The 12,729-nt window shown below is 41.6% G+C and overlaps 1 protein-coding gene across 3 annotated transcripts in view; it reads left to right on the forward strand.

Annotated features, from left to right (window-relative positions):
• Nucleotides 1-4,929, forward strand: part of AHCYL1 (adenosylhomocysteinase like 1) — a 44,447-nt gene extending 39,518 nt beyond the window's left edge. For 2 of the 3 annotated variants that reach the window (XM_060401384.1, XM_042252080.1), the window contains exons 13-17: nucleotides 32-130; nucleotides 533-601; nucleotides 1,041-1,119; nucleotides 2,232-2,352; nucleotides 2,856-4,929. In XM_060401384.1, the coding sequence (XP_060257367.1) occupies nucleotides 32-130; nucleotides 533-601; nucleotides 1,041-1,119; nucleotides 2,232-2,352; nucleotides 2,856-2,862 (375 nt within the window). In that variant the 3' untranslated portion in view covers nucleotides 2,863-4,929. Of the gene's footprint in view, nucleotides 1-31; nucleotides 131-532; nucleotides 602-1,040; nucleotides 1,120-2,231 lie in introns of all 3 variants that reach the window. The other variant, XM_004002302.5, reaches the window with a different exon arrangement.
• The last annotated feature ends 7,800 nt before the right edge of the window (nucleotides 4,930-12,729 follow it).

Genomic DNA, 12,729 nt, shown 5'->3' on the forward strand with positions numbered 1-12,729 from the left:
TAGCCAGTCAACTGTGCTCTCTTCCTTTCAGACCAGCCTCCGCACTCCTGAGCTGACATGGGAGCGAGTACGTTCTCAGGTGGACCATGTCATCTGGCCGGATGGCAAGCGTGTCGTTCTTCTGGCAGAGGTGCACATACTGTGGGCGCGGGCAGCACAGCAGCGTGCTTAGCACCCTTGGGGGGAGGGGCGGCAGGGCAAACATATTCGGCTTGCTTTTCCCTGAGCTCTATCTTTGGCTAGAAGTGTATTTCTCAAATATAGTCTGGTCCCCAAAATAGAATCACTCAAAAAGTATTTACTTTTTACTAAACCACACACTACTTTCTGACCACAGCTGATTTATCAGTGTGTCAGACTCAGATGGACTCACAGAAAATAAGATAAAACCCAGAGTCCTGATTTGGAACCGTACTTCTTCCTCTACCAGCTGAGTCGAGAGGGGTGTAAAGTCCTTTCCTGCATTTGCCTGGCTTTCGTGACATGACAGGGATCACACAACTCACCCCAGGGCTCTGTTTCAACATTTCAGGGTCGCCTGCTCAATCTGAGCTGCTCCACGGTTCCCACCTTTGTTCTGTCCATCACAGCTACGACACAGGTACGTGACAGAATATCAGCCCAGCCTGCACTGAGATGACTGGATCTGGGCCTAGATCCGAGTTCCAGTGATAGCATGGCCTCCTATGTTCTTAGCAACCTGTTTTCTTCAAGTTACAGGTTGTCAAGATTTCGGCTTCCTCAAGTATAGAAAATAATAGTTAGGTAGAGTCAGTGTTTGTGTTCCTTTGCGTTAGCTATTTTCATTAGGAATACAGTGTTCCAGCTTAGTTGTATTTAGTCCTTTTATTAGGAACTAAAACAAAAGCACCAATAAATCCTCTTATGATGTGTGCTGGTGTTTATTACAGTCGAAGTCCTGGATGCTGCCGCTGTGGTAGTTCACTAAGTACTTACCCCAAGACCCTGTTAAACCTAGTTTTATTTTAATGTCCCTAAGAAGTGTTTTTGTCTTTTCTGACCCACTTTTCCTGCCTTAGGCTTTGGCACTGATAGAACTCTATAATGCGCCTGAGGGACGATACAAACAAGATGTATACTTGCTCCCTAAAAAAATGGGTGAGTGAAAACGGAAACCTGTGTTGATCCCTAGACTGTTGCGTGGTTTGGTAAAGTGAGTATCATGAAAAGCATTGGATTTAGAGTCAGGATTATAATCCCTCTTCTGGCACTTAATGGTTTTCGGACCTCAGGACAAGTTCTAATCTCCATGAGCCTCAGTTTCTTTATCAGTAAGGTGAGAATAGATACATTGCAAAATTGTAGCAAGAAATACAGCTAATGAGTAAAGGTGCTTTAGCACAGTGGTTTAGGGTAGATGCTGTTATCGCAAGTAGTTTATGAAGTTGAGTAAACTTAACTACCACTGATTACAGCCCAGGACCAAAATGGACGAAACAGAAACCAAATACGGGTTTTATTGTCCATCCTCTATCAGACATGTAAACAGTCTCCTGTCATTCCAGCGGTCAGCTGTGCTGTGTTTACGTGACTAGTGCATCAGCTTTAGATCCTTACCTTTACAGATATGATGCCACTCTCCCCTCTCATTCGTCAGCCCAAACCCCTGTCCTCTTAAAGCTAAAAACCACCTTGTTCTTGTCCCCTGCAGCAGCTTACCTCCGATTGCTTTTTGGTTTTTAATCCATATTCATAAAGGTAAAAGCCCAGGAAGCTTATCTATGGAAAACTAATACAGTTGTGCCAGCTGCCTTAGAAATCCATGATCCAAAGATTTGAGGCCATTATGGATCTTACCCTAAGTAAATGTTGATGACTTAACTCTTTTGAGCTCACTAGGATCCACCTTGATTCAGAATTTATAGTTCAGCTAAGGAAATTGCTGCAGGAAGGTGAGGGTAGTACGTGTTATGTTGGCTATTGAGGTGAACCCAGAAGCTTTGCCAGAGAAGAATGGGGCGGTACAAGTTGCCCTATTTTGTCACTCTGCCGAATGGCTTTCGTAATACATTCTGATTGTACTGAAAGATACCTTAAAGACAACGTTGAGTGGTTTTTTTAATTAGGCGAATATTCCAAGTTAGATTCTTTCAGTGTTATTCCAAGCCTTGTCCTCTCTCTCAGAAAGCTTCAGATGAAATAATGGGAGGCTGTGCCCTGAGAGGCATATTTTATATGGAGTTTGCTCCCTGCTGCTTTGTTCTTCTTAGATGAGTACGTTGCCAGCTTGCACCTGCCATCATTTGATGCCCACCTGACAGAGCTGACAGATGACCAAGCAAAATATCTGGGACTCAACAAAAATGGGCCATTCAAACCCAATTACTACAGGTAACTCGGGGGAAAGTAAATGAAAAGATGTTCTCCCTGATATTATACCAAGCAGACTTTTCTAAATGGTATTATAGCTGATTTTGAAATGTACAAGAACTCTGCCCCACACTAAAAAGTAAACAGAGAAATTATCTATCTAGTAGTAGATGTAAAGAAGTCAGCATTTTCTAAAATTTTGGAGCTTGAGCCTCCCCCCGAGAGATTCTGATAGAGTTAGTCTAGAATGGGGCCCAGGCTTATTTTGTAAAACTTCTTCAGATTATTCTAACATATTGTCACATTGAAAATCACTGACTTATTAGGGAGCGGGAGAGAAAGCTAGAGATGGCATTGTTGGAAATCCTGTGGAAACACAGTGAGAAATGATCCCTGGGGAATGACTGCAGGAATCCCTGGCCTATGCAAGGGAAGACCCTGGAGAGTGTTCTCTGTTTTTTATTCTTCTCTTGGAACTCTGATTTGGAAGACACAGGTGCTAACCAGTTACTCTTTCTTTACAGATACTAATGGACCATATTACCAAGGACCAGAACACATGAACCACACAATTCTAAAAGAAATATTTTTTAAGATAACTTTTATTTTCTTCTTAATCCTTTCCTTTTGATTTTTTTTTTTTCCTATAATTTCTTTCTTGGGTTTTTTTTTTTTTTTTTTTTTTTCATCTCATTATCCAAGTTCTACAGACCACACAGGAACTTGCTTCATGGCTCTTTAGATGAAACTGAGATTAAAGGTTTCTCACCCTAGTCACTAAAGAAGGATTTTACTCTCCCAGCCCAGAAAGGTGATCCTTTCTTTTCCATTTCTGGGGACTTAATAGTCTTAATTGGGTACCTTATTAACAGGAGACGCTAAGGTACCGTCTGTGTGGAACAATCTGCAATGTCTAAATTGCCTTAAAAGAGCCCATTTCTCAGCTGCTGGAATCAGTGCTCTTTCACTTCTTCAGAGGAGCAGGGATGGTACCTACCAGGCAGGTAGGTTAGATGTAGGTGGTGCATGTTAATTTCCCCTAGATATTCCAAGCCCTGTTTCCTGTGTAAAGGTGGTATGTTTGGTTCAGAGATGTATACTAGTGAGTGTTGCTTGTTAAGATCCAGTAGGCCCACTTGGATTTAGTACAGCCCTTCCTCCACTTCCCACCAGACCCTCTCATTTTCCAGGTTTTTAACCAGACTGTTCTGTTAAGTTGAATTTTGTCCCCTAGCATTTATTTCTGTTTTTGTTTTAGGGTTTTTTATTTGTTTTTTAAGTAAGAAAAACGTTTAGTCTTAATATTGAGGAGCTGCTTGAGTGATTAGTTGTTATCAGTTTATCTTTTGAACCTTTGGAGCTAAAAGTGCAGAGTTGAGTCTAGAGAAATGCTGATTTCAAATTCTGATAATTCCAGTTTCTAGCCCATAGTTCCTAGCATCAATGAACTGTGGCCATAATAGCGGATTTTATCAGCTCTGCCCATCAGCTTGTGCTGGAAGCAAATTTCTTGAGTCATTAGTCAGTATATAGCACTGAACTCTCTTTAAGAGCAAATTTCTGATCAGCTGTGCTTCTGCAATTTAAAATATTTAAAGGGAGGTAGGTGTGGATGGGAGGAGGAAGGCTAAATTGGGCCAGGGTGAGGGAAATCAGCTCTGTTTAACTTGTCTGGGACATTAGGCCCCATATAACTTAGGTTTTACAGAAGCAGTACCACTTTTGATTTACACGTGACACAGAAAGTGTGCGAACTGAGACCTCAAAGGGCAGTTTGTGCCTAGAGTAATCGGTATGTCCTGGCTCACGCTCTGTAAGAATCCCCAGAAAGGCTCTCTTAGAGATCAGAGAGATGATATATTCCCCTGCCATGAACCCTGCTTACCAGCATTTCTGCATGGTCAGACGAGCTTTATGCTCATGAGCTTTAAATGCATAATTATCTAGGATTCTAAATCCTCAACTTGTTCTAGCTTGTGATCCTTCAAAGTTGGGTCAGGCATTAGTGCTAGATACTAGAAATTTTCATTTCCCTGTTGTTATTGATCAGCGGGACAGGCATTAATTAAAAACAGAAATATAAAAAAGGAAAGCTTCCACCCTGTGACTTCCTATCAGGGGACAGTGATCTTGCCAAAAATTTTTTCCCTTTTTTCTCCCTACCCTGCCCCTTCCCACTCCTTGCCAATGCAACCATGCTTTCTTCTCTGTAGATGCTAACAGTTCAAGCCCTTTTCCCAGGGCATTTAACCAGCCAATCAGAACAGCACATCCTTTAGGGGAGATAACCTGGCCAACAGTGGTATCCATCATGTCAGCTCTGCTAGAGGGAAGGGGCTCAGGTCCTGCTACCCTCTGGCCTGCCCCCTGCTCCCATATCTTTTACTGTGTCCATAGGAATACTCGATAAGGGCTCCGTCTCTGTCAAGCCATGTAACAAAGGACACTGTGGGAAAATGTCTGGCATCAGAGGGAGCATGTGGAGAGCAACTTAGGAGGAACAAGTTTATTTTGTATTGAATGATTTTTAATGAATGCAATATTAATCCTTGCAGACGAGCAATAATCATTAAAGTCAATTAAAATGATAAGACCTTATTGGAATCCTGTGTCATTCTTGTTTGAACAACACCTTCATTTAGAATCTGTTTTCCAAGATGGGACAAGTCATTGGTCAGTTAGCAATATCTGAGAGATTTTTTAGGACCTAGTATGTAGAGGAAGAGGCTAGATGCAGAGTTCCTCAGTAATATCTTAAATTTTGTGTCTGCTCTGTGCCCAGCATTGGGCCTACACACTTTCACTTTAACTTCGTTCCTGCAACTTGCTGCCTAAAATTCAGGCTGCCTCAGGTACACAGTCCCCTTCATAAGACCCTGTACCTAATTCTTAAAAAACACCTCCAAAGTTATGTAAGCTTTAGCCCATCCCCACCCCACACCATACCTGTATCCATCGCTGAAGTAGTCTCCATATTTTCTGATTTAACAGTGTATCTGTTAATATTGTTCAAAATAACACCCTTTCTATTTTATTAAACTGATCCCAAACAATGTTGATTTTGCAGTGCAGATTGGTAAAATGAATGTTTTTAGTTCTGCAAGGTTTTATCCATGCAAATAAATCCAAATATAAACTTCACGTTGCCTAGAGTTAAGTTTTTAAAAAACTGTTTCTGAATCTGTTTGATAACTTTATAAAAAGTTTATCTATTATGGGAAAATATTTGAAAATTAAGTATTTGAATATAAAGAATTTAAATGAACTTGACTGTGCAGTTTTATAAAATTAATTCTTCAAAGTGTCTTTTATTGCTTTCCATGCACTAGGATCTGTTTTAGATATTTGGGATACAAATGAAAATGAGGATCTCTTCCTTTACCTGCAGTTCAACATTAGGTAGCGCTGCTATCCAAATGGGTTCCCAGCCTGGGATGTGTGGGTGAGAGCTGGGATGTGGCCTAGTGCTGGGAGCCTCCCTACACTTGGATGGGGAGGACATCCATGCAGGAAAGGGTTGGCAATGTTGGATTGTGTAGGAACAGGGAGCTTGATTAAACCAGAAGAAATACTAAGGCTAATGAAAGCCAGCTCTCTGATTTTTAGAGGAGTTGTTAGAAAGGGAAGAGACGAGAACAAACTCTAGTGTTGAGTTTGAATAGGAGCTACAGGGTTTTGGTGTGAACTCATGAATTTCAACATAAAGAAATAGGGGAATGGATTATGTACAAACGCTCCCTGGCTCTGTCTACTAAGTGAGCCTTGGAGCAGCAGTCCCCCTCTTCCCCCAGTGCAGTGCATGCTCCTAGCATCCAGATTCAAGCTCTACATTCTCCACTTAAAGGAGTGAGGACTCTGGAGAAATGGCTGATTCTATGGCTGTGCAGAAGTACATGAAGAGCAGGAAAGCAAGGAAGTACTCGAAAAATGATTGCATATCAAAAGGACACAGAAAACGATCTTTAAAGGACTTACACTGGGCAAATCTGGAAAAATCTGAGCATCCAAGTAATGGTTTATAAAGCACTGAACAGAAGAGGAAACTGTATACTGATATAAATGAATCAGTTTAATAATAAAGAATGAGATATATAAGTAATTTCAGAGCACTTCTCTGTAAAATGCTGCTTAACACATTATTGACCAGAGATATTAATATGCCTTTTGTTACCTGAATGTTATTGGCCAGAGATGACATCAATAGGTTTTTAGAGAGTGACACAATTAACATTACCATGCAAAGTTGTTAGAGCTTGAAATTGATCAAGGGTTCATTATACAACTTAACAATTGTCATTATTATTCATATTTTGCTTCATTAGGTTTTTGTTCCAACCTTGTGTATATTATTAACACAAAATTATTATTGTAAAATTTTCAAAAGTGAGGCATCATGAACTTTTGAGTGAAGAATTTTTCAGTGAATTTCATGCAGTTTCTTTCTCTGATTGTCCGAGCAGTATATATACTAGTGTCTCAGAAGATGGTAGTTCTTCAGAATCTAGTTCTGATTCAGACAGTCCTGCTGCTGCTGCCAAGTCGCGTCAGTCGTGTCTGACTCTGCGACCCCATAGACAGCAGCCCAACAGGCTCCTCCATCCATGGGATTCCCCAGGCAAGAATACTGGAGTGGGGTGCCATTGCCTTCTCCGTCAGACAGTCCAGGCGGGGTTCAAATTTCAGTGTCCATAAATGAAGTTTTGAACACAAACCATACTCATTAGTTTGTGTAATGTCTGTGACTACTTTCATTCACAATGGCAGAGTTGAAGAAGCACAACCAAATGGCCCACTAAGTCCGAAATAGTCCTCAATGTAAAGACTTTGCTGACCCTAGGCATAAAGGTTATGTTAGGGATAAAGGAAAAGATGTGTCTGAAGGCAGTTACTGCTGCTTCTAAGTCGCTTCAGTCGTGTCCGACTCTCTATGACCCTGTGGACTGTAGCCCACCAGCTCCTCAGTGCGTGGGATTTTCCAGGCAAGCATACTGGGGAGGATTGCCATGCCCTCCTCCAGGGGCTCTTCCTGACCCAGGAGTCGAACTTCCATCTCTTCTGTCTCCTGCATTGGCAAGCAAGTTTTTTTACCACTAGCACCACCTGGGAAGCTCCCTGAAGGCATTTGACTTGCGTTCTATTAGGTAAGAAGAGGAAGTCTCTGTGATAGCAGAAAAAGAATGAAAGCATCAGAAGATAGCATTAAAACATCTACATTACCATATGTAAAATTAGATAGCCAGTGGAAATTTGCTGTATGATGCAGAGAGCTCAAATCCAGTGCTCTATGACAACCTAGAGGAGCAGGATGGTGTGGGAGGTGGGAAGGAGGTTCAAGAGGGAGGGGACATAAACATATACCTGTAGGTGATAGATGAATGGGAGAAATCAACACCATATTGTAAAGCAATTCTCCAATTAAAAAAGAATACACATTTAAATATACATGACATTCTAAAAAAAAGAAAATATCAAAGAGTATTCTAGTCTTAAGTGCATGCATGCTAAGTTGCTTCAGTCGTGTCTGATTCTTTGTGACCCTATGGACTGTAGCCCACCAGGCTTCTCTGTCCATGGGATTCTCCCGGCAAGAATACTGGAGTAGGTTGCCATTCCCTTCTCCAGGGTTTCTTTCTGACCCAGGGATTGAACCCCTGTCTCCTGCATGGGCAGGCTGATTCTTTACCACTGAGGCACCATGGATTAACTGCTTTTTTCTTCCCTGGTGGTTCAGACAGTAAAGAATCTGGGATCAGGAAGTCTCAGCAAACCAATAAAGCAATTCTAAAGTATTTTAAGGGATTTCACTGGCTGTCCAATGGTTAAGACTGCACTGCCAATGCAAGGGAGCAGGGGTTTGATCCCTGGTTGGGGAACTAAGATCCCACATAACCACATGGCCGAAAGATAATAATTTTTAAATTATTAAAAATTTTGTGACTCCAATATAGAGTGTGTAATCAATTTAAACTTAGTAATCAATTTTAAGTTGCAATCAATTTTTTGTATATATGCAGTATTGGAAGTTACACAATTGGAACTTTTAATAATGGTATTTTGTTTATTTTATTGTTTTTGTTTGTTCTCCACTGCAACCACCAGATGGCGAATTTTCTCACATTGTCTGGTTGTTGCACAGGGTCTCTGGCCAACAAAGGATAATAGGTTCACAATTCCTTCTCTGAAACTCCTGTGTTTTAAAATTGAGAATATTTCAAATTTTTAGGAAATACACAAATATATAATTTATGATGTTATAACTCTTATGGGGATGTGGAGCAGCATTCCATAGACCAGTTCAGTTGCTCAGTCGTGTCCGACTCTGCAGCCCCATGGACTGCAGCACGCTAGGCCTCCCTGTCCAACACCAACTCCCAGAGCTTACTCAAACTCATGTCCATTGAGTCGGTGATGCCTTCCAACCAACTCATCCTCTGTCGTCCCCTTCTCCTGCCTTCAATCTTTCCCAGCATCAGGGTCTCCCCTCCCCAAATCAAGCCTCCAGAAAAGACCACAAACTTGGCCAATAGCTTTACTATAACTTCAGGAGAGACCTTGACAGACTCTCCACTTGACCAAACTCTGGTCAGGGTCCTCCGACCTTTCTTCTTGACTAGGCCTTGACCTTGGCCCCGTCTTGCATAGCTCAGTTGTAACAAGGATCCAGCTAGGTCACTTTAGCAAGAATCCCTTCACCCTTGCTATCTGATCATATTCCCCATCCCGTACCCATGCTATCTGATCACCCTAGCCTGTCTTCAGCAAGAATTCTATTCAATTAACTTAGCAAGAATTCTCCTACCCTTGATGTCTCCTCTAAGTAACTTTTCTCCCACTGACCCCTTCATTCCACTTGTTGGCTACAAATTCCCAGCTGTCTTCGTCATACTTGGAGTTGAGCCCAACCTCTCTTGCCTATTCCAGTAGCATGGACACCTATCACAGTTGTCCTGAATAAAGTCTTTACATTTTAACAAATGTCAAGAATAACAACCTTGAGCTGGAGGCACCCGGCTAAGCCATCCCCAGACTCTTGACCCATAGAAACTATGAGATAATAAATGGGTTTGTTGTTGCTGTTGTCTGCTGTGTTTTTGTTGGCTGCATCAGGTCTTAGTTGCAGTGAATGGGCTTAGTAGTTGCAGCTTGTGGGCTTAGTTGTCCCTTGGCATATAGGATCTCAGTTCCCTGACCAGAGATTATTAAACCCGCATCCCCTGAATTGGAAGGCAGACTGAAACCACTGGACCACCAGGAAAGTTGTTTGCCGTGGCGGTCTGAACACAGGTTGGAAAAGAATTTCCAGACACAATGCAGAATGAGAGGAGAATAGAGTTTATTAGAGTGGGTGATGCTGTTACAGCAATGGGCTAGCTCAAGGGAGAGCTGATGTTTTTCGTGGGCTAGTAGCCAATTTTCATAGCCTCAAGAGAAAATTCCTGCTGGAGGGGTGGCATTAGATGATTCGTTAGGGTGCTATGTAGGGTGAGTACTGGGGTGGGTGTTTTTGACTAATGGGTCAAGAAGCTGGCTAGTGATGATGAGGGGGGCTTTTGGCAATGGTTACAAAGGGGATTAGTCAATTTCAGAGATGACCTTGGTTCTGGGCTCCATATCTATGTCTTTGGCACAAAGCCTCACACCTGTGGCCTTGGGATAGGACTCCACACTTGTTTTAATCCTCTGTTAGAGTAATTTGCTACACAGAACTAGAAACTAATGTGTGGTGTATCCTGGATACTGTGATGCTGATGCACTGCTCAAAATCCCCCTCCAGGACTGCGGCTCTTATTCTTCTACTGCCAGGAAAGCTGGCTGCTGGTGGTTCATAAATGTATGAATGTGAAGCACCTTGCCCAGTATCTGACACCCTATAGACACACTGCTGCTGCTGCTGCTAAGTCGCTTCAGTTGTGTCCGACCCTGTTCGACCCCATAGACAGCAGTCCATCAGGCTCCTCTGTCCCTGGGATTCTCCAGGCAAGAATACTGGAGTGGGATGCCATTTCCTTCTGCAATGCATGCATGCATGCTAAGTCGCTTCAGTCGTGTCCGACTCTGTGCCACCCCATGGACAGCAGCCCACCAGGCTCCTCTGTCCACGGATTCTCCAGGCAAAAATACTGGAGCGGGTTGCCATTTCCTTCTCCGATTTAATCATTAAGTCATGTCAACTCTTTGGAACCCCATGGACCATAGCCCACCAGGCCCCTCTATCTATGGGATTTCCCAGGCAAGAATACTGGAATGGGTTGGCATTTCCTTCTCCTCTATAGACACACAGTATGTGCCAATTTCCTTCTACAGAGCCCAGCTGGAACAACTACTATGTTTTTACAGTACCTACAATGCTATAATAGCTCACACCTGAAATTTCATTTCCTCTGGTTTCTTGAACCATGACTGCTTCTGGTAAAGGAAGGGCCTTCTCATCATAGGCATCACCTCTTGGTAATAAAAATAATTCTCTTTTGAAAACAATGATTTATTATTTTTAAAAAAGGTTTCCCATAAATTAGCTCATTTGATCCATAGCCTCAGAGAGAGGTGGTATTATCCTCATTTTGTAGGTGCGGAAAGAAGATTGGAAATTCATCAAGGCACTTCTGCAGCTTCTACCCTCTACTGACTGAATTGTGCTTCTCTGAAAGTGTCTTAGCCAGTGAGGGAGGGGGAGTTCACCAGCTCCACTTCAGCTCCTTCGCACTGGAGATTCCTCTTCCTACCAAATGCCGCATGGACTACAGTTCAAGGAGTTTTTCCCAGGGTGGAGTGAGTACTCTCTGGAACTCAAAAGTGGTACTAATTTAAGTAGCTCTCCAATTTAGAATTCTTGTGTTAATCACAGCTTGGAGACCCTGCTTTCATTCAGGAAATATTTCCACACAACCTGGGACAATTCTTATTTTTTTTTTAAAAAGGCATGTTACGTCTCAATATTGAGTTTAAACAAGCAAGAAAAACTGGAAACAACCCATATATTTATCGACAGGTGATTGGATAAACAATGGAATACTATTTATGTACTATTGATATCAGGCAACAAGATGAATGAATTTCAAAATAATTATGTTGAATGAAAGAATCCAGACAAAAAAGAATGCATATGGTATGATTCTGTTATTGTAAAACTGTAGAAAACGCAAACTAATCGGTAGTGTCAGAAAACTTAACAGTGGTTAACTGGAATGGGAGAGGGACACAGGAATGAGTAGGAGAGAGGATTACCAAGAAAATTTCTGGGGGTGATGGATTTATCTTTTTAGAACTGTTTTTGCCCTTTGGCTGCACTGGGTCTTGGTTGCTGTGCTGTCTTTAACTGTGGTGGCCAGGGGCTGCTCTCTAGTTTTGGTGTGCAGAGTTCTCTTTGTGGTGGCTTCTCTTTGCTGTGGAGCATGGCTCTAGGGCCTGTGGGATTCAGTGGCTTTGGTGCACAGGCTTAACTCCCCTGTAGCATATGGGATCTTCCCAGACCAGGGATCTGAACCCATCTACCCCAGATTCTTAACCACTGGACCACCAGGGAAGTTCTTGTCTTGAATATGATCATGATTTTATGTGTTTATGCATATGTCAAAACATATCAAATTGTATATTTCAAACATATGTGGTTTATTGTACATAAATTACACCTCAAAAAATAACACCTTAATAATAAAATTTTCAAAAACACAGAAAAGTATAAAGAAGGAAATGAAAATAATGTTGTTCCTGCCATCTAGAAATTAAACCTACTACAATTTTGTGTATTTCCTTCCAGTCTTTTTTTCTATACACACACACAAACACAAGCACCATGAGAACCAACTGTACATTCAATTATATCATAAGTATTTTCCTACGCCACTAAAAATTCTCAATATTAAACATAAATAATGACTTCTCCATATTCAATCTTTTGCTTGCCCCATTACTTACTTAGCTGTTTTCTTATTGACTATTTTTCAAATTAGGTTGTACCAACTTTACACTATTGAAAATATTACTGCCTGGAAAATCATCACACAATATCTTTGCCTAAAGTTTTATCTCCTTAGAACTTATCACTAAATGTGGAATTACTGGGACTTTCCTGGTGGTCCAATGGGTAAGAATCCAGCTTCCAATGCAGGAGATGCAGGTTCAATCCCTGGTTGGGAAACTAAGATCCCATATATTGGGGTGTAACGGCGTGCCACAACTACTGAGCCCTTGCACCAAAACTAGAGAAGCCCCTGCGCTACAAGGACCCCATGCAGCCAACAACCAAAAATAATAAAACAAATTTTTAAGTGGAATTACTAAATCAAAATAACCCTTATTCTGAATGTAGCTGAAATAGTGTACTGTTTAAAGGTCTACATTTTACCCCAGGTGATACAACTTGTGGTAATAAGTCTTGGAACTTGATCAAAGCTTCTA

Source organism: Ovis aries, chromosome 1, assembly GCF_016772045.2.
Source record: "Ovis aries strain OAR_USU_Benz2616 breed Rambouillet chromosome 1, ARS-UI_Ramb_v3.0, whole genome shotgun sequence".
NCBI lineage: Eukaryota > Metazoa > Chordata > Mammalia > Artiodactyla > Bovidae > Ovis > Ovis aries.